General features: G+C 36.7%; 1 protein-coding gene across 3 annotated transcripts in view; it reads right to left on the bottom strand.

The window, feature by feature from the left end:
• Positions 1-20,641, bottom strand: part of GALK2 (galactokinase 2) — a 105,381-nt gene that overhangs the window by 62,942 nt on the left and 21,798 nt on the right. For all 3 annotated transcript variants that reach the window (XM_026518443.4, XM_026518442.4, XM_026518444.4), the window contains exons 4-5: positions 15,642-15,732; positions 12,527-12,673 (exon numbers count right to left, since the gene is read on the bottom strand). In XM_026518443.4, the coding sequence (XP_026374228.1) occupies positions 12,527-12,673; positions 15,642-15,732 (238 nt within the window). The remainder of the gene's footprint in view (positions 1-12,526; positions 12,674-15,641; positions 15,733-20,641) is intronic.

Below are 20,641 nucleotides of genomic sequence, written 5' to 3'. Positions count from 1 at the left end.
TATGTTCACGGATAGGAAGACTCAATATTGTTAAGATGTTAATTTTTCCCAACTCGATCTATAGATTCAATGCAATCCCAACCAAAATCCCAGCAAGTTATTTTGTGGTTATCAATGGATTCTAAAGTTTATATGGAGAGGCAAAACACCCACAATAGCAACACAATATGAAAGGACAAGAATAAAGCTGGAGGACTGACAGTTTCCAACTTCAAGACTTACTATAAGGCTACAGAAATCAGGACAGTTTGGTATTCACAAAAGAACAGGTAATTAGATCAATGGGACAGAATAGAGAGCCCAGAAATCCACATAAATAAAGCCTGATCTTTGACAAAAGAGCAAAAGCAATAAAGTGGAGCAAAGATAGTCTTTTCAAGAAATAGTACAACTAGGCATTCATATGCAAAAAAATGCATCTAAACACAGACCTTACACCTTTACAAAAATTAAACCAAAATGGATCACAGACCTAAATGTAAAACAAAACTATAAAACTCCTAGAAGATGACATAGAAAAAAACCTAGATGACCTAGGGTTTGGCAATGACTTCTTAGATACGGCACAATCCACAGAAGAAAGAATTAATAATCTGGATTTCATTAAAGTTAAATATGTCTGCTCTGCAAAAGATGATATCAAGAGAATAAAAAGAGAAGCCACCGTCTGGAAGAAAATATTTACAAAAGACATATTTGATAAAGGACTGTTATCCGAAATATACAAAGAACTCTTAAAACTCAACAATATGAAATAAACAACCTGTTTAAAAAATGGGCCAAAGACCTTAAGAGATCTCACCAAAGAAGATATACAAGTGGCAAATAAGCATATGAAAAGATGCTCCACATCATATGTCATTGGGAAAATGCAAATTAAAACAACAATGAGATCTTAGGACACACCTACTAAAATGGCCAACATCCAGAACACCAAATGCTGGTGATAGTGTGGAGCAACAGGAACTCTCATTCATTTCTAGTGGGAATGCAAAATGATACAGCCACTTTCAAAGACAGTTTGACAGTTTCTTTCAAAATTTAACATATTCTTTTCATACATTTCAGCAATCACACGCCTTGTAATTTACCCAAAGGAGTTGACACTTATGTCCACACAAAAACCTGCACACAGATGTTTATAGCTGCTTCATTCATAACTGGCAAAATTTGAAAGCAACCAAGATGTCCTTCGGTAGGTGAATGGATAAACTATGTAATATCCACACAATGAAATATTATCCAGTGTTAAAAAGAAATGAGCTTTTATGTTCATCTTTTAGTTATTTTCTCTGCATACAGTAAATGTGGTAGGTAAGGACTACGCACATATGTGGTATACTTGATATGATGGGGATTGTCCCAGTTGATTCTTTAAATACTAGATAACATTTAACTTATTCCCGGGTACAAGTCAAAGTTTGGAGGCCTTGAAACACAGTGATCTAATAATGATAAGGATCTAAAGATCACAGCAAAAGTTCAAACACAACCAAGGCATACGCATGAATTTTCAGCAATAATGGTTTCATTTGAAGCCACTTGGAAACAGTGAACCATATTCCTCCAATCTGTTACTCCTTAATTTGTCTTGTTTGCCTTAGTTTATGCTAAAGGTAAACATGTATTTAGCCTAGTAAAGGAAATGGAAAAAAAGAAAAACCAGAGGTGACCTAAACAACCTCTGCAAAGCAAGGCTTCTAATCTGCAAATAGCTTAGTCACGGCATCGAAGTGAATCCAAATTACTCACAAATCCTACTCCTAAAAAAGAATATAACGAGCGATACAAACACAATGCTACATAATTGAAAGAAACTTGGGTTTTTTTGATAAAATGATGTGAATGGTTTTATATTTACATATTAACAATATTAACTCAAAATTTCAAACATTTTTAAACACAGGCCACCCAGTGCTAACGCTCAGCCCTCCTGGTTTTTGTACCAGTGAGCACATGGCTTTAGTCCATGTCCAACACTTAATTAAGAGATTCTTTTCCAAGACTGTATTCTGGATTTACCATCTTCTTAGAGGCCATGCCGCTGCAGTTCATTAGCAGTCCACATCTGGCTGGAATGTTTTAAACTACTATTTTCCTTAACCATTATATGGATGAGGTTTTCTTTATTCTATACAAACTGAAGCAACGTCCTTCTATGGACTTCAGTCTGGCTCAGAGAACTGCTATAATACACTTCAGGGTTCACCCTGCCCCAGGCCCCTCCCAGTATTTTGTGTCAAGACACAGCCTTCCCTTGGTTTTTTAGACCTTACCACTTATTTGAAAACTTCCCAATTTGATGACACCAAGTAGCCATTCTAATAACCTGTTCTTTATTTACACATAAAATACTTCATACCTTGTATGAGCTAGATGCCCAACTAATAAGTCTTCTGTTAGTACCCCGCTATGTGCATTTAAGTTCCAAAACGGCACTGGCAATTCCTTTTCTTTTCTTTTTTTGTCTTTTAGATTATTTTCTCCTTGGTCAGTATAGGGTACAGTATACTACTTCCAACTGCAAGAAACTCAAAGCAATGTGAATCATTCTTGACACCTCAGCTCACAGCCCTCCAAAGGCTTTCTATTATACTTGGAATGAAATCCAAAGAAGACTCTATACAATGTGGCAATATGGCCTCTGATCCCCACTCTTCAGCTCACCTCCTGCCACCCTGCCCTCTCCGCACTCACCACACCTCCCCACACTGGCCCCTGCTATTCCTGGGACAGGACCAACATGCTTTAGCCTTACGGCTTTTGGATATGCTGTTCCTTCTGCTTCCCTTTTGTGCCCACTCCTTAGTGTCTGTTAAAATGTTTCCTCCTTAAAGAGGACTTCTGACTCCTCATCTAAAATAGCAACTTCCCTTCACTACAGCCTATTTTTCTTCATAGTCCTGGCTGATATTCTCTATTTATTTAGACAGCTGCTCATTATCTCCCACTATCACCACATACACCAGCATGTAAGTCCCATGAAAGCTGGGGCTGCACTCATTTTATTCACGGATGTATCCCTGGTTTCTAGAACAATGCCTGGCACCTGGTAGGTGGTCAATAAATGTCACTGAATGCTACTTCCGAGACTTAGGATAGGAAGTTTATACTGTGGCTGAAAAGCCTATCTTCTCTGGGAAGCACTCCCTCATAAATCCAGTATTATTCCTGTTCTTCCAGGCTTCCCAATAACAAACAGGATTTTTGATGTCTAACCATGAGCTTCTCCAGTTTCCTCAGTGGACAGCAACCCTCAAGGGAAAGTTTTATGCCTAATCCATACTCCAGGTTACTCAGACATCACATAAATTGTATTTTTGACAAATGCACACAGAATGCCCTCTGACCCTACAGCAGCTCCCTGCTGATCATTTCAGCCCTCATCAACCATGGCCATAGGGGGTTTCTCCTCCTTAGACTTTAACATGAGGATATAGTTCAGCCCTATAGTCTTCTATTATACCCCTCACTCCTCCAAAGTGGGTCTTCTGAACATCACTTACTCAGTCCACCATCTCCTGAATTCAGAGTCAATACCCTACCCCACCACACCCCAGCAGAGCGAAGAATTTGTGGGTAGAAGTCCACCTAACACACCTTACTATCCAAGGCTAGCCTCCAGAGTTGCGACCTGTTTCCCAAGCCAGCCCCCTATCTCTAATCTAAGATCCTTAAAAGGAACTTGGTCCTTCATTCTTGGCCTCCAAGGACAATTCAAGAACAGACAGAAACTGAACACAAGTCTACAGCAACTTGAATCCTGACCTAAAAAGTATAGACATACCTTACAGAATGTCTCACTACCTCACATTTTCCTGATAGAACACTTGGTTTTTGACACTCAAACTTCATAAACTATATATATCTCTCAATACAACACTTTTTGAAAAGTGTTTATTTAAAATGCATATATTTACACCCTGAAGCTTAAAAACAACATTGTTAACAAAATAGTGTATAGAATACTGGGTTACCAGGTGTCCTCAGAGAAGACATACAGTGTACTACTATGTACAGTAACTGCTTCTTAACAACCAAATTAATTGTTTCATGTTCTAGAATATTGTTTTAAGTATTTTTTCACTGTATTTCTGTGTTACTTACAGAAAGGAATTTTTACTGTGTTTTTGTAACATTGTAGGAAATTAGGTAGCGGCTCTGAGTTGAGGAGTAATGCATTATAATTTCTCCTACTCAAAATAATAAGAATTAGGCCTATGATTTTTTACAGAACAACTGATTTTTGGAATGGACTCATGTTAAGTGGACGTTGCCTGTATTTTCTTGGACCCTTTCACCCAAAACCCATCAGCAAGCCTCTCCCTAGGCGGTTCTGATTTGGTCTGGCCCCAACAGCTCATCTGTTCTCAATCTCGAACTGTGACGCCTTGAATCCCTTCCTGCATCTTCATATCCACCCTCCAGTGCCCCCCTCCTTACCTTTTCATTCCATTCACCCCTTCTTGCCATCTTTTTCTTTATTTTCGGTTAATTTTTACTTTTGCAGAAGGGATATATGCACATAATCTAAAAGATCAAAGCTACAAGGCTTAAAACAACAAAACCAGTCCATAACTCTCCCCGCTTTCACCCCCACCCCCAATGCAGCGTGCCCTGAGTCAAACATTTCCCACTCTTAGCTCTTGCTTTAAATTACCAAATAAGCTGAGTAAAATGCTGTCTCCTCATTATTCCATTTTAAACTTTATCTACAGCCTTCACATTAGGGTCAGTAAGGATTTTAGCTCTCTTAGACTCTCCTTTCCCTACCTCCCAATCTAAATTTATGCCAAAATTTTGGTTAAATCCGTATTCAGTGTATTGAGACTAGAGTTATGAGCCAAGTCATGAAAAATTACTGATTTCCTTTCTGGAACCATTTTTTTTTTACATTTTTCCTATATTTAATAATTGCCTTATTTCCTCATTTGCTTAGTCGTATTTGCATGTCTAGCTAAGCCTTCCTATCCCCTACAATAACGCTGTAAAATCACTCTCAGCCCATTTTCCATATGGTCAAACATGTCAGATTTATCACTTTTTTTTCCCCTGATAATATTTATCAGTTCATTTTTTCCCTCCGTCTTCTGGTTCTAAACTGTACTGTTCCCTAAAGCTTCCGGGTGTCATGGGCGGTATGTTGGATTTCCCTTAACCAATGTTCTATAAATACCCAACTCCTCTCTCCCGTATGGATTTCCCATTTCCTAGTCCCCATGTCATCTTTCTTGGTTTATTCCCTAGTTTTGGTGGATTACCTTCTATAGGCTTTAGGCTGCATGTCTGAGACTGTTTTATTCTATCTTTATACTTCATCAATTCATTTATTCTAAGCTAGAATTCATTTATATTTTGAAGATTATAACTCAAAAGATGATAATTCATTATATTACTCTATTGCCTTCTGTTTTCCAAAACTGTTTTGGATAAACTAACTTTCATTCCCTTCTTTTCTCTTCTCTCCTCTTCTCTCAATCAGCTGTTAGTGTGTTTTCTATTAACACTCAAGTTTCAAAATTCCCAGATGATGTACTTTGTTTTTTCTCTTTTCTTTTTTAAAAATTAAAAAAAAATTGTGGAGATATAATTTGTTTATTTTCATTTATTATACTGAACACCCAATCAGCACCTTTCAATTTGAGAATTCATTTTTCACTTTACAGAAATATTATTTTTTTTAAATATAGTCTTCTATATTTTTCTCCTGACTAGTTGGATACTGAATTTCTAGAATTGATCTACAAATTTTCCTATCATTCTCTCTCTTATTGCCCCTCTCTTTTTTTCCCTATCAGAGAGTTCTTCAAATCCTTTCACTGAAACTTTTGTTTTAGCTGTCATATTTTTAATATTCAAAAACTTTCTTATTTTTGTTCCTTTTCAAAAAATGAAACTCTGTTCTTTTTTCAACATTTTCTTTGATCTCTCTGAGAATACCATGGCTTCTTTGAAGCATTCTTCTGCTCTCAGCATTGTCTCTGTTTTCTCTGAGTACCTTTTTAATCCTTGTTTCTTTGTTTGTGTGCTTCATGTTGGAGGCTTTCTTCCAAAGTCTGATTATCTTTTGATACCCTATCATATTTAAGAGTGAGTCACTAGAAAGGTGATTTATAAGTGGGCCTCTAATTGGGTCATAGAGTAGCTGGAGAATTTTTGTGCAAGGAAGTCACCAAATGTCAGTATCTATAGGTCTCTTCTCCAGGATGGTTCCATTTCTTCTGAGAAGAATCTTTCAGTATTCCTAGTGGGATATGGAATGGTAAGGCTGCTGGTATGATAGAGCTGAGAACAGGAAGGGAGTTGGAAATTTTACTGTTCAGATGTAGAATGTCCTTTAATCCCCCAGTTTTCAATTCTGTTCTCATCCGGCCTTTCTCAGTGCTCAGTGTGGCCAGACTATCTCTGATTGTTTCTCCAGAGATTCCTGCAAAAGTGGGAGGAAATGGTCTCCTTGCTGAGGGAGTTAAGAGTAGGCTCTGAAGGTCTATCTTCTCCTCATAAAAGCTTTCAAATAGATTCCCACCCACCATGTCACCCTACTTTCTATGGTACTGGGTGCCTCGAATTCCTAAGCCTTTCCAAACAGCTGTAAGTCAACTTGCCTTCCATCTGCACTTCCTTCCACAGGCACTTGGCTCTGACCTTTCTTCATTCTGCTAAGTCATGCACCATCCTTCCACCTACTTTCCATCTTTGTATCTTGTGGTTTAGGGTTATTTACGTCTCCTTGATTTATCAAAGATGAAAACTGTGCCTCTGTTTTCCTGCTTTCCCTATTGTTTGGGGATGATTTTTTTTGAGAAAAGAAAAATAAATGAGGGCTGGAGAAAGAAAGAGTAGATATGCTCTTTGTTCTGGCATCTTGAAACCAGAAGTCTCTAGCCTTTTCTATTTCACAGGTCTTTTTATTACACCATATTCCCTTCTGCCAGTTTCCTTCTCATTCATAATTTCGGTCTTCCAGAATTTCTGGGTGACTAGCCATCTTGTTTTAGTGGCTTCAGACATACAACATTTCATTTATTAACGAGTTAACAAATTCCGTATCTACTTGTATCTCATTTGCAGCAATTATTATCTGCAATTTAACAGGACTACTGGATGTACATATTAATTGGAAGGGGATTATTCATCAACTGGAAGAGATTAGTCGCCAGTCTCTCTTGTGGGACTTATCTTTCTTATCAGATAGGCTGGTTATTCTCCATTTGCCTTTCCGTCCCTCCATTGTCACACTTTTCTATACCCCAGAAGACTGATCTCTATGGACAACTCCCCTCGCCCATTTCCACTCACTGCCATTCCTACCCACTTCACTCTACCCCTGCCTCATTGCATCTCTGGCAACGTTACTCTACAGCCATAGCTCCTAAGTATAATAGCTTCTGGTTTCACAAGGGAACTCTTCCTAGTTGGTTCCCTTGACCCTGCTCACATCTCTGTAAATAGTCTCTTTATTAAACTGTCTTCAGTTATACCCTCTGTGCCATTTGTTTCTTTTTGGACGCTGACTGATACATCAGTTTAAAAAAAAATTTGAACTAGCTCATCTCTAAAGTCCATTGAGCTCTTACGTACTATGTCAACAACTGGCACTTAACTATAAAGACTCTGAGGAAATCAGGCTTCCTTTCAATTAAGATTCTATGTCACTACAGCAAAGAAACTCTCCTAAATAATGATGCTAAGACCCTATGAAACATAAGCATTGTCAGTGCAACTTAGACTAGCAGGGAAATCTAGGATATACATATTGTTCCCTTTAGGCAATGGAGTCAGTTCTGATAAAAGTATATTTACTATTTTTTATTCAATTTTTTAATTGAGGTAAAACTAACACACTTAAATGTTTCAGGTATGCAACGTAATGATTTGATATCTATATATATTGTGAAATGATCATCACAATAAGTCTAGTTAACATCCATCACCATACATAGTTATAGAATTTTATTTTCTTGTGATGAGAACCTTTAAGATTTACTCTCTTAGCAACTTTCAAATATGCAATGCAGTACTGTTAACTCTAGTTACCATTCTATACATTACATCCCATGACTTATTTATTTTATAACTGGAAGTTTGTACCTTTTGATTCCCTCTATCCACTTCGCCTATCCCCCAACCACCACCTCTGGCAACAACTAATTTGTTCTCTATATCTATTAGCTTGGGTTTTTAAAAAAATTTTAAGGGCTCCTGGTCGGTTAAGCATCCAACTCTTGATTTCAGCTCAGGTCATGATCTCACGGTTGTGAGATCAAACCTCACATTGGGCTCCACACTGGGTGTGGAGTCTGCCTGAGATTCTCTCCCTCCCTATGCCCTTCCCCCCACCTCTCTTTCTCTCTCTAAAAGAGAAAGTAATAAAATAAAACATTTAAAAAATTTTTTAGATTGCACAAGTGAAATCATACATATCTGTCTTTCCTGTCTGACTTATTTCACTTAGAACAATGCTCTCAAGTTCCCTCCATGTTGTTGCAATTGGCAAGATTTCACTCTTTTTTATGGTTAACTAATACGTCATTGTACATATATACCACATTTTCTTTATCCATTCACCCATCAACAGACACTTAGGTTGTTTCTGTACCTCTACTATTGCCAATAACGCTTCAATGTATATAGGGGTGCATATATCTTTTCAAGTTAATGTTTTCAATTTCTTCAGATAAATACCCAAAAATGCAATTGCTGGAGCATATGGTAGCTCTATTTTTAATTTTGTTAGGAACATCCACACTGTTTTCCATAATGGCTGCACCAATTTACATTCCCACTAACAGTGCACAAGGATTCCCTTTTCTACACATCTTCACCAACAACTTATTTCTTTTTTTTTTTTTAAGATTTTATTTATTTATTTGACAGAGACAGCCAGCAAGAGAGGGAACACAAGCAGGGGGAGTGGGAGAGGAAGAAGCAGGCTCATAGCGGAGGAGCCTGATGTGGGGCTTGATCCCATAACGCCGGGACACGCCCTGAGCTGAAGGCAGACGCTTAACCGCTGTGCCACCCAGGTGCCCCTATTTCTTATCTTTTTGATACTAGCCATTCTGACAGGTGTGAGGTGATATCTCATTGTGGTTTAGATTTGCATTTCCCTGATGATAAGTGATGTGGAACATCTTTTCATGTGTCTGTTGCCTATATGTATGTCTTCTCTGGAAAAATGTCTATTCAGACACTGCCCATTTTTCATCATATTGTTTGTTTTTATGCTATTGAGTTTTATGAGTTCTTTATATATTTTGGATATTAACACCTTAGCAGATAAATAATTGTCAAATATTTTTTCCCGTTCGATAGATTGCCCTTTTCTTTTGTTGGTGGTTTCCTTTGCTGTGCAAAAGCTTTTTATTTTGATGTAGTCCCACTTGTTTATTTTTGATTTTGTACTTTTGCTTTTGTTGTCAAATTCAAAAAATCATTACCAGCACCAATGTCAAGGAGCTTAACACTTATGTTTTCTTCTAGGAGTTTTATGGTTTCAGGTCTTAGTCTAAGTTTTTCATCCATTTTGAGTTAATTTTTGTGTATGGTGTAAGACAGCAGTCCAGTTTCCATTCTTTCGCAGGTGGCTGTCCAGTTTTACCCTACATCAATTATTGAAGAGACTATCCTTTCCCCATTGTATATTCTTAACTCTTTTGTCATAAAATAATTGACCATATGTGCATGGGTTTATTTCTGGGCTCTTTACTCTGTCCCGTTGATCCATGTGTCTCTTTTTATGCTCATACATTTGCTATTTTTTACTTTGAAAACACAGAGACAGCCAAAATTAATTCCAAAGTTTCTTTTTCTTCATCACTTTTTCTTCTTTTCCCTTAGATATTTACACCATTAAAGGCCAAAAAAAAAATGCAAAAAATTAAGTTTCACTAATCCTCTTATTAATAAATAAATGAATTCCTTGACCTCACCCCCACCACAGACATCAGATTATCTCTTTCACCAGGCACGACCAGATTTTTTGTATCCACTGAACTTTTCCACTTTCTCACCTCTCACAGACCCTTTAACTCATTCCTATTTTAAATTGTTCTTGCCAAGATTTCTTTAACTTCTCTGATGCTAAATCCAATGGATGCTTCTTAGTCCTTGTCTTACTTGACATCCCAGTAGCATTTGAAACCACTACTTTCGGGAGTGCCTGGGTGGCTCAGTCGTTAAGCAGCTGCCTTTGGCTCAGGGCGTGATCCTGGTGTTCTGGGATTGAGCCCCACATCAGGCTCCTCCGCTATGAGCCTGCTTCTTCCTCTCCCACTCCCCCTGCTTGTGTTCCCTCTCTCACTGGCTGTCTCTATCTCTGTCAAATAAATAAATAAAATCTTTAAAAAAAAAAAATAAAACCACTGCTTTCATGAAATATTCTCTTCCTTGTCTTTGGTGTTGCCTCATCTTTTTTTCCTCTTATCTATCCGATTACTTCTCAGTCTCTTCAGTGGACATCTCTTCCTCAGCCCATCCCTCAAATGTTCATGCTTGTCAGATCCTCGTCCTAGAGAGTTCCTTATCTTCCTACCTACACTCTTCCACTGGTTGTTCTTCTCCACTCCTATGGCTTAAAAACCCAATTATATATTAATGACTCTCAAATGGACCATCTCAACTCCAGATCTTCCTCCTAACCTTCAAGGATATTGTTTGTGACTAAATACTAGATAACTCTATCAGCGTGCCCACAGAGTCCCCCTACTCAACATTTCAATTTCTATTCTATATTCCTTATTCCAACAAATCACACCAAGCCGGAGACCTGGGTAAAATCCTTGACTCTTCTCTGTCCCCCATCCCCATACCCAATCAATGATCAAGTTTTACTGATTCTGTCTGAGATGTACTTTAAGTCTATGATCCAGGTCTCTCCATTCTCACTGCCATTTCCCTAGACCAAATCATTTCCCTACTACTGACATTATCACTACCCTCATATCTAGATTTTATAATAGAGCCAGAGTGATCTTTCTAAAATATAGGTGTGATCATGTTACCCTCTTCCTAAAAGCCTGCAATGATTTTACACTGCTATCAAGATAAAGCCCAAATTCTTCAACATGGCTTACAAGCCCCAGCATCTGGTCTCCTGTCATCCAAATTACTACAGCCGAATTAAGCCCCTTTTAGTTCCTCTAACAATCTATGATCACTCTTATTCTAGATATTCCCACATAAGGTTCCCTCCACCTGATACATGCCTACTGATGTTACCAGTGTTTTCATGCTATCACTATTTCTCAACAAACATCTACTAATCCTTGTGTCTCAGCTTAGATGCCCCATGCTCTCTGAATCTGCATTTAGTGTGCTCCCATAGCACACTACTTATCCACTTATCACACTCTATTATAGTTGCCTGTTACTTGTCTCTGATCCCCTTTCAGATCATAAGCAGTGTGAGGGTTAAAACGGGACCTATTATAGCTCCAATGCTTTGAATATTACCTGGTACAAAGTAGCCACTAAATAAATAATGGTTGAATGATGACCAAAGGAATAAACAAATAAACCATCAGATTAAACATAGTACCAGTGGAACCACATTTCACATATGGACTTTCTTTCCCTTGCTTTCTTACCTGTCAATCACAAAAAACAAGTTGCCCTTCCCACCAAATAAGCCATAGCTTACAAAGGGCTAACTAATATATATTTACACATGACAGTCGAAGAGAATTCTATCTGAGACTTTGTCTTCTCCTTTATTTCCTTCTTTCCTCTTACATATACAATTTTCAGACTGAAAGTTTAAATAGATGGAAGACAGACCAAGCATGTGGCTGACTTTCTCTTGATCTGCCTGATGCCCTCCCCACACCATCTATAAATGTGGTAGTACGTGAGCATGGGATAAAAAAGAACCTATGATAACATTTTGTTTGAACCAGAACTCCAAAGCATTAATTAAAGCTGAGCACACCTGCTCTGAACTGCAAAGTCAGAGATTTATGTGAACTTGTAAAGTTGAGGCTTTCTGACCTTTTGTAGGATTTACGTCTCCTTTAAATAAGCATTTCCTCTTTGTAATGCAATATTTTTTTTTTTAAAGTTTATTTCAGTGACTAACCTGCTGGTATAAACAGATATGCTGTTCAGTTCCTTTATTGCCTCGTCTTTACCCTTTTACCCAGTGCCTGTCAAATATTTAATTTAAGGTTTTGGTTGAAAATAAGCAGGTCCAACTATGAGGCCTACAATTTCTTGGTCTAAACTGAACTTGTTAGTGAGGTGATCCAAAAAGATATCCATGCACTCCACACTTAATGTTAGAGCATAAGAGCATTTTAATACAGTTATTCATAGATCTGCTCACTATTTGCAAAGTATCAGATACTTTATAGTAGTTAACCACAAGCAGCACTTATTAATTTGTTGGGCTACAGTGCATGCCCATGTGTAGAGTCCTTTCAGGTAAGACAAAGGTTTTACTCAAAGGAAGACATTATAATTTTGAAATTCAGATACTAATGGCTTTAGAAAGAGAGTTCCGTGAGGCTAACACATTGAAGCTGGTTACCTTGGATAGGTTCATTCCCAGCACTGTGAGTGTCACCAAGCCAGCACAACAGACCAAAGCACTGGAGCTGGAGAGTCCAGAACTTGGTGGGATGTTTCCATCCACCAAGCAATTCATTCCAGTCAGGTTGCTAAGACCAAAGTGTTCCTAAGAATAGAAGGAAAAACAGTGCTAGTAACTTCGGTGTTGGATTCGAGGGGTAGCAAAACATTCTTTCATTCCCCAGAGAGCAAACATTTATCAATGGACTTATTACACTATTTGTAGAAACTACTTGTGCAATTCAATTGAGTTGAGTCTATACATGACATTTCATTTAATGGTTCTTGGCCACAGGGTTCAGTAATCTGAAGATTATTTTTTAGTTTGTTCAACAAAATGCTATTGATCCATTTCCTAAAATTGCCTTGAATGATCTTTTTCTTGAACATTAACTGATTTGAACAAATATTAAAAAAAATTAAACAATTATGATTCAATTTCTCAAGTAGCAAGAAAAGAAATACACAATATTAGCGAGGCAGGTTAAATCTCCATGTAGCACAGCCCAACACAATATGACTGTAAAAGTCTAACACCAAGCAGTGGCTTGTTTCTATTGAGTATTTTTTTCAGAAGTTTCTCTGAAGAAAAAGTGTTCTCAACCACTTCGGTTACATTTTACATATGGAAAAACCTACGTACCAAAAGATTAAAAAATTTTTCCAACATTACATATAGGGAGCTGGAAGTAGGACCCAGGTCTCTGATTTCTGGTTGAGAACTTCTCTACTGCAGTCAGAAACACGGGCCAGCATACTGTCACTATGATTTAACGTAAGTCAGCTATATGAGGAAATCCAGATTTTTACTAGAGTTTATAGATACAGTTAAGCCATATGGTAGCTTTCAAGACAGCCAAATTAGAATTCAGCCACAAATGAGAACACAAACTCTAAACAAAATAGAGAAACTCTCATTTCTACAACTAGGAAAGTCCAAAGAAATAATGAGACTTCAATCTAAAGATGGAAATCTCTAGGATACTTAGATGAATATCTAGGATGACACTTTAGATGATATTATATCATAACCTTTGTGGTTTAGGATTAAAAATAAATTCAAGGCCACGTCCTCTTCAAGAAAAAAATACCATCATGTCTGCAAATTACTCAAACAGCTCAAGACCAAAGTACAAAATACTATTATATTACATAATTATGCATTTCATCATATATATTATTCTAGGGAGAAATTTCAATAAACTAGTTAGAATAACCAAAGTAACAACAAAACTCTGCAAATTAAAGGCTGCTTTTTTTCCTTAATTTTTTTGTCCTTTTTTCCTATGTTGGCAAAACTCACACACCACAAAAAAAGAGATTCTGTTGGATGTACTTCTCTTCTTGATTTCAAGTCATCTAAAAATTTCCTTTCCAGAAATACAAACAAATTATAAACTGAAACACTGCTGCTGCCAATGCCCTTTCATACAGAACATCACACAGCTTGTTTAAAAAAAAAAAAGAATCCTTGGAGAATGCTATATATTTAACCATAAACTAATCCACAGTGTATCTTGAATGTGAATCATACTCACAAACTTATCACGCAGTGTTTAAATTAAAATGTACAACAGATTCAAAAACGTAAATGGATTTTGCCAAATTCTGTAATAGCTCTATTCCAAAAGGATAACATGTTCAATTTAATATAAACAGATTATCCTCTGATATTTTCTAGTATTTGAATTTGAAGTTTTCTAAACAGGCTAACATTTAAATTACTTCTCTGCCCAAAAATTCGCTCTACAAACCTACTTTTGCACATTAAGTTGTCAAACCAAAAGGAACGCTTTAAGACCCCAAATTCTCAAAAACAACACAAAGCAACAAGCAGTATTTAGGTCATTTTACCCATATGTTATAAAAGGCATGTTACTAGAAGGACGATCAAATTGCATTTGCCAGGCAAATTCTTCCAAATACTGTAATTCCCACTAATGTATATGATAAGCCAAATAACTTGAAGATTTACTAGCTGCCAATACCTCCTCCCATAAGTTATTACCATGTGTCTGGATAAAGAAGAAAGAAAAATAAAAAAAGAGAAAGAAAGAAGGGAAAGAGAAAGAAAGAAAGAAAGAAAGAAAGAAAGAAAGAAGAAAAGGAAGGAAGGGAGGGAGGGAGGGAGAGAGGAAGGAAGGAAGGAAGGGTGAAGGAAAGGAGAGAAGAAATGAATGCAGGAACTCTAAGACCAGAATCACCATAATTCGAGTGCAGGACTACACATCAGAAATAAATGTGATGCTTTCCTGGAATGGATATGCCACTGAGTCAGTCCTAGGCTACTTGTGACAAAGCTTCAGATAGGACCACCAGACAGTAAGGAACACAAGCTCTCTAAAACCTGGGTTTTAACAAATCAAACTGATTAAGCAAATCAATTTTCTTTTTGTCCTTACACTTTTTTAATTTGGAGAAAAAGTAGAAATATTTCATTTTCTTGTTCTTGCCCATGACATTAGAGATATCCCTGATAATTACTCAATGTTTCTAAGGAAAATACTTATTCTAACAAACTTCACTACATCTTTTTAACCCTACCTGAAGTGGTAATAACAATACTAGTTGTTTATTTATTGAATGCCTACTATGTGTCAAGCACTGTGTAATCCTTGTAACAACTCTTTGTTGGATAGCAAGGAGATCATTACACGGATAACAAACCTGACACTTAAAGAGGTTGAACTGAATTAACACGGCTGAGTAGAGCTCACATTCAAACCTAGGGCTGTCTGACTAAATCCTATTACAGTACATACCTACATATCATTAGAACAAATGTATTACGAGACTGTATCCTTCAAAAGAAAATTTGAACAAAGACTTTAAAAAGAGAAGGATTTTTGTCAGATAAAACTGGTTTATGAACTGCCATTACTGCCCCCTGTGAACACCACACAGGAATGGTCTTATCTACCTCATCCTCTAAAATACGTAAATTAGCAAAATAGAACAGAAACATCAGTTAGCATTGCAAGGTGACAAAAAATACATAATAAATAAAATAAAACTTGATATATAATACACAGCGTAAGTTCAACAGCTAGTAGTTGCCTTATAAACTGATTTACCTGAATTCCTTTAAATCCACATAGGAAATAGTTGTGCCATAGAGGCTTGGTTTTGTCAATCTGAATATTATTAGCATTAGTACTGAAGTCCCTGCAAAAACAAAAGACACCATTAATTTAAGTCTACAGGCTGCAAAAACCCACGGCTGCAACATCAATGGCTGACTGCTGCCATCTTGTGCCATGAGAGTGACACTGAAATTTCATTCTCCATTTATTTTCATCTATGTACTTTACAGTCTACCCCAAAACAACAAACATCCCCACATGCTAAAAAGTAAGGGAAGTTGTAGTGACCTTAACAATTAACCTACTTCCGACTGACCCTTTTTATTTCCGGAAACTGAGAGGAACCAATATATTTCAGCATGTTCTACACCACTTTTTATTTCATGATGGTCCTTGTTAAGCTGATGTAAACATAAATGCTTATCCTTGGGGTTTGCTGTTTGGCATACCTCTAACTATAACGGTACTCAAAGCCTTCTCTCCCCACACTCTTTGCCACCCTCCAATTTTACCATCTGCACAGTTTAAGGAGAAGATGGAAAAAACAAAACAAATAACAATGATTCTAATGGATCATAACTCGTTGAATAAGATTCCATGAATCTTATACTGATATAAATTAACAAACGAAAAACTACCTAAATGAAGGAGAAGGAAAACCTCTTCCTTAGAGTAAAATGTCAAATAATAGGTGAAGTAAAAATGATGGAAATCAAAAAATCACTATGTGGCAAACTCCATCATAATGTTTCAGGGAAGAATCATCAATGGCTGCTAAAGTTAGGGAGTAAAAATTTGATAAGAAACAAAATATTTACATTGACCCCAAGTATTTCCCCATCAAATACTTATTGCAAAGGGAAAAAATAGTAACTTTATGGCAAAGTAATCTGGCAGACACCATCTTAACCAAATGATCAAAATTAACATCAATAAAGGTACATCATGTGTCTCCTTGATATCATGAACTGAGGACATATCAGTTGATGTGTGTGAATTCCTTATATTATTTTTGTGAGTTCTTTGTTAAGTCAAAAATTATCTCAAAATGAAAAATTGATAAAAAGGTTTCTAAATCAGCCAAAGGACAAAATATGCGAAATGGAGGAGGAGGGGGTCAATTAAAAAGTGAGGAAATAAGCAACGTTCCCCATATTGACTGAATGCTCTTCACATGGTTTACTAAATACCTATTATATGCCAGTCACTGTAGAAGGTGCCCTCCATGAATTATCTTAACTCAATAACATGGATACATCATGTCCTAAGAAAAATATTTAAGCATGCAAGGCATTCATAGGATTATAAAGGTAAAAGGCAAAGGGCTTATCTTTTCATAAGCTAAGCTGCGACAACATGAACACAAATTATGATCACACATTACTGTCACATGATGGTGTATAATATGGAATGGGATATGAGACCAAGAGGGCATCATCTCTATAATCAGCATATTACAGTGAAGAGAGGAGGCCTTCCTGGCAGCTCAGAGAGGTTTAGTGACTCCCCAAGGACATACACAGTATGACTCTAGCTCACAAGCATTTTACTGTACCTACCGAAGTTAAAATATATTGCCCACAGTCAACAAGAGTTCACAGAATTTGTAAAGCAGAAAAAATTATGTTAGCAAAACTGATCAGGTTCTTTTCCTAGCTAAGTAAAGATCTTGAAAGTCACCACAAAGAAAAGAAAACCAGAAAGCAGTCAGGGGCAGTGGTATATTGAAAAAAATAGAGGAGGAAATTTGTACAGATGTAGGAAGCTACGTGAGAAATACCCAGGAAAAAGCTGAAAAGTGCCAGTTCCTACAGAATTAGAAACATAGCTTAAATGTCATAGAAAAAACTTCCCTTTGATTAGTGATTTCATGTCTGTTCTTTCAAGCATCCCTGTCTTGCCTCTCTGCCCTACCATTTTCAAAGATTCAAAAAAACAAGCACACATTTTCCCACCAATTCCTACATTGTATCACCCATCTGCTTTCTCCGCTCTTGCATCCATGTTACAGAATCTAGGGGAAAGTCCTGAAAATGAGCAATTATGACTTACTACATTGATAATTTCCACCTATACATTTTATTCATTGATTCACCTGTTCTTCCAAAAAACATTTGCCCAGTGTCTACCCTGTGTGTGACGGGCACTGGGCTAGATCATTTACAAAAACAATATTATAAAAAAATAAATATTTAGAGAAAAGTTTGAGAAAAATGTACAAGACAGATACCCTTACAAATAACAAACTATTTCTAAGAAAAATTGAAGAAGACCTAAATAAATGGACAGATATACATGTTCATGGATTGGAGGAGTAAATACTATTAAGATGTCAGTTCTTCCCAAATTGATCTCTACATTCAGTACAACCCCAATAAAAATCCCAGTGTACTCTCACAGAAGTTGAATATCTGATTCCAAAATTAATAAGGAAATGCAAAAGATCTAGAATAGCCAAAATAAATTTGAAAAAGACAAACAATGTTAGAGGACTTACACAACGTGATTCCAGGATTTCTTATAAAGCTACAGTTTTCAATTAGCAAACCACATTCACCAATACATTAAAAGGATGTCCACAATAGCCAAACTATGAAAAGAGCTGAGATGTCCATTGACGAATGGATAAAGAAGATGTGGGGTGTGTGTGTGTGTGTGTGTGTGTGTGTGTATACATATATACATATATGTATATATACATATACACACAATTGGAATATTACTCAGCTGTCAGAAAGGATGAATACTTACCATTTACATCATGGATGGAACTGGAGGGTATTATGCTGAGCAAAATAAGTCAATCAGAGAAAGACAATTATCATATGGTTTCACTCATATGCGGAATATAAGAAACACCACAGAAGATCATAGGGGAAGGGAGGGGAAAACAGAATGGAAAGAAATCAGAGAGGGAGACAAAGCATGACGGACTCTTAACTATAGGAAACAAACTGAGGATTGCTGGAGGGGAGGCTGGTGGGGGATGGGGTAATTGGGTGAAGGGTATTAAGGAGGGCATGTAATGTGATGAGCACTAGGTATTATATGAAACTGATGAATTACTGAACTCTACATCTGAAACTAATAATAATAAGTTGGCTAATTGAATTTAAATTTTTTAAAAAGGATCATTCGCCACAATCAAATAGGATTTATTCTGGGGATGCAGGACGAGTCAATATTTGCAAATAAGCATCATAAACCACATCAGCAAATCTAAGGATAAAAATCATAGGATCAATTCAACAGATGCAGAAAAAGCATTTGACAAAATTCAACGTCTGTTCATGATAACAACTCTCAACAAAGTGGGTTTGAAGGAACATACCTCAACGTCATAAAGGCTATAGATGAAAACCCACAGCTAACACCATACTCAATGGTGAAAAACAGAGCTCTTTAAGATCAGGAACAAGACAAAGATGTCCACTGTCCCACTTTTATTCAATATACTGCTGCAAGTCCTAGCTCCTAGCCACAGCAATCAGACAAGAAAAAGAAATAAGAGGCATCCATATTGGTAAGGAAGAAGTTAAACTGTCTCTATTTGCAGATGACATGATGCTACATACAGAAACCCCTAAAGACTCCATCAAAAAACTATTAGAAGTAATAAATGAATTCAGTAAAGTTGCAGGATATGAAATTAATACCCAGAAATTGGTAACACTTCTATATACTAATAACAAAGTAGCAGAAAGAGAAAGTAAGAAAAAAATCCCATTTACAATTGCACTGAAAAGAGTAAAATACCTAGGAATAAAATTAACCAGGAAGGTGAAAGACCTGTACTCTGAATGATAAACCACTGATGAAAGAAAATGAAGACAATACAAACATATGGAGAGATGTCCTATGTTCATAGATTGGAGGAAATTAATACTGATAAAATGTACATACTACCTGAAACAATCTACAAACTCAATGCAAACCTTATCAAAATACCAAAAGCATTTTTCACAGAGCTAGAACAAATAATCCTAAAATTTGTATGGAATCACAAAAGATCCCTAGTACCCAAAACAATCTTGAGGATGAAAAACAAAGCTTGAAGTATCACAATTCCAGACTTCAAGATATAGTACAAATCTGTAGTAATCAAAAACAGACACAGAGATCAATGGAATGGAGGAGAGAGCCCAGAATTAAACCCACACATATATTGTCAATTAATCTATGACAAGGGAGGCAAGAATATATACCATGGGAAAAAGGCAGTGTCATCAATGAATGGTGCTGGGAAAACTAGATAGCTACATGCAAAAGAATGAAACTGGACCACTTCTAACACCATGCACAAAAATAAACTCAAAATGAATTAAAAACCTAAATGTAAGATCTGAAACCATAAAAGCCATAAGAGAACACAGGCAGTAATTTTTCTGACATCAGCGGTAGCAGCATTTTTCTAGATAGTTCTGCTCAGGCAAGGGAAACAAAAACAAAAACAAACTATTGGGACTACATCAAAATAAAAAGCTTTTGCACAGCAAAGGAAACCATCGACAAAACAAAAAGGCAACCTACTGAATGGGGGAAGATATTTGCAAATGATATATCTGATAAAGGGTTAATATCCAAAATATATGAAGAAATTATACAACTCAACACCAAAAAAACCCAAAACATCCAATTTAAAAATGGGGAAAGGATCTGAATAGGCACACAGATGGCCAACAGACACATGGGAGGATGATCCACATCACTAATCGTCACGGAAATGCAAATCAAAACCACAAGGATATATCACCCCACACCTATCAGAATGGCTAGAATCAAAAGGTCGGGATGTGGAAAAAAAGGAACCCTCACACATTGTTGGTGGGGAAATAAATTGGTACAGCTACTGGGGAAAACAGTATGGAAGTTCCTCAAAAAATTAAACATAGAAACATCATACAATGCAGTAATTCCACTACTGGACATTTACTCAAAGAAAATGAAAACACTAATTCCAAAAAGATATATGCACCCCTGTGTTTATTGCA

This window comes from Ursus arctos, unplaced genomic scaffold (genome assembly GCF_023065955.2).
Source record: "Ursus arctos isolate Adak ecotype North America unplaced genomic scaffold, UrsArc2.0 scaffold_36, whole genome shotgun sequence".
Lineage (NCBI taxonomy): Eukaryota > Metazoa > Chordata > Mammalia > Carnivora > Ursidae > Ursus > Ursus arctos.
Note: the sequence above shows the minus strand (reverse complement) of the source record. Positions and strands in the feature narration are given on the sequence as shown.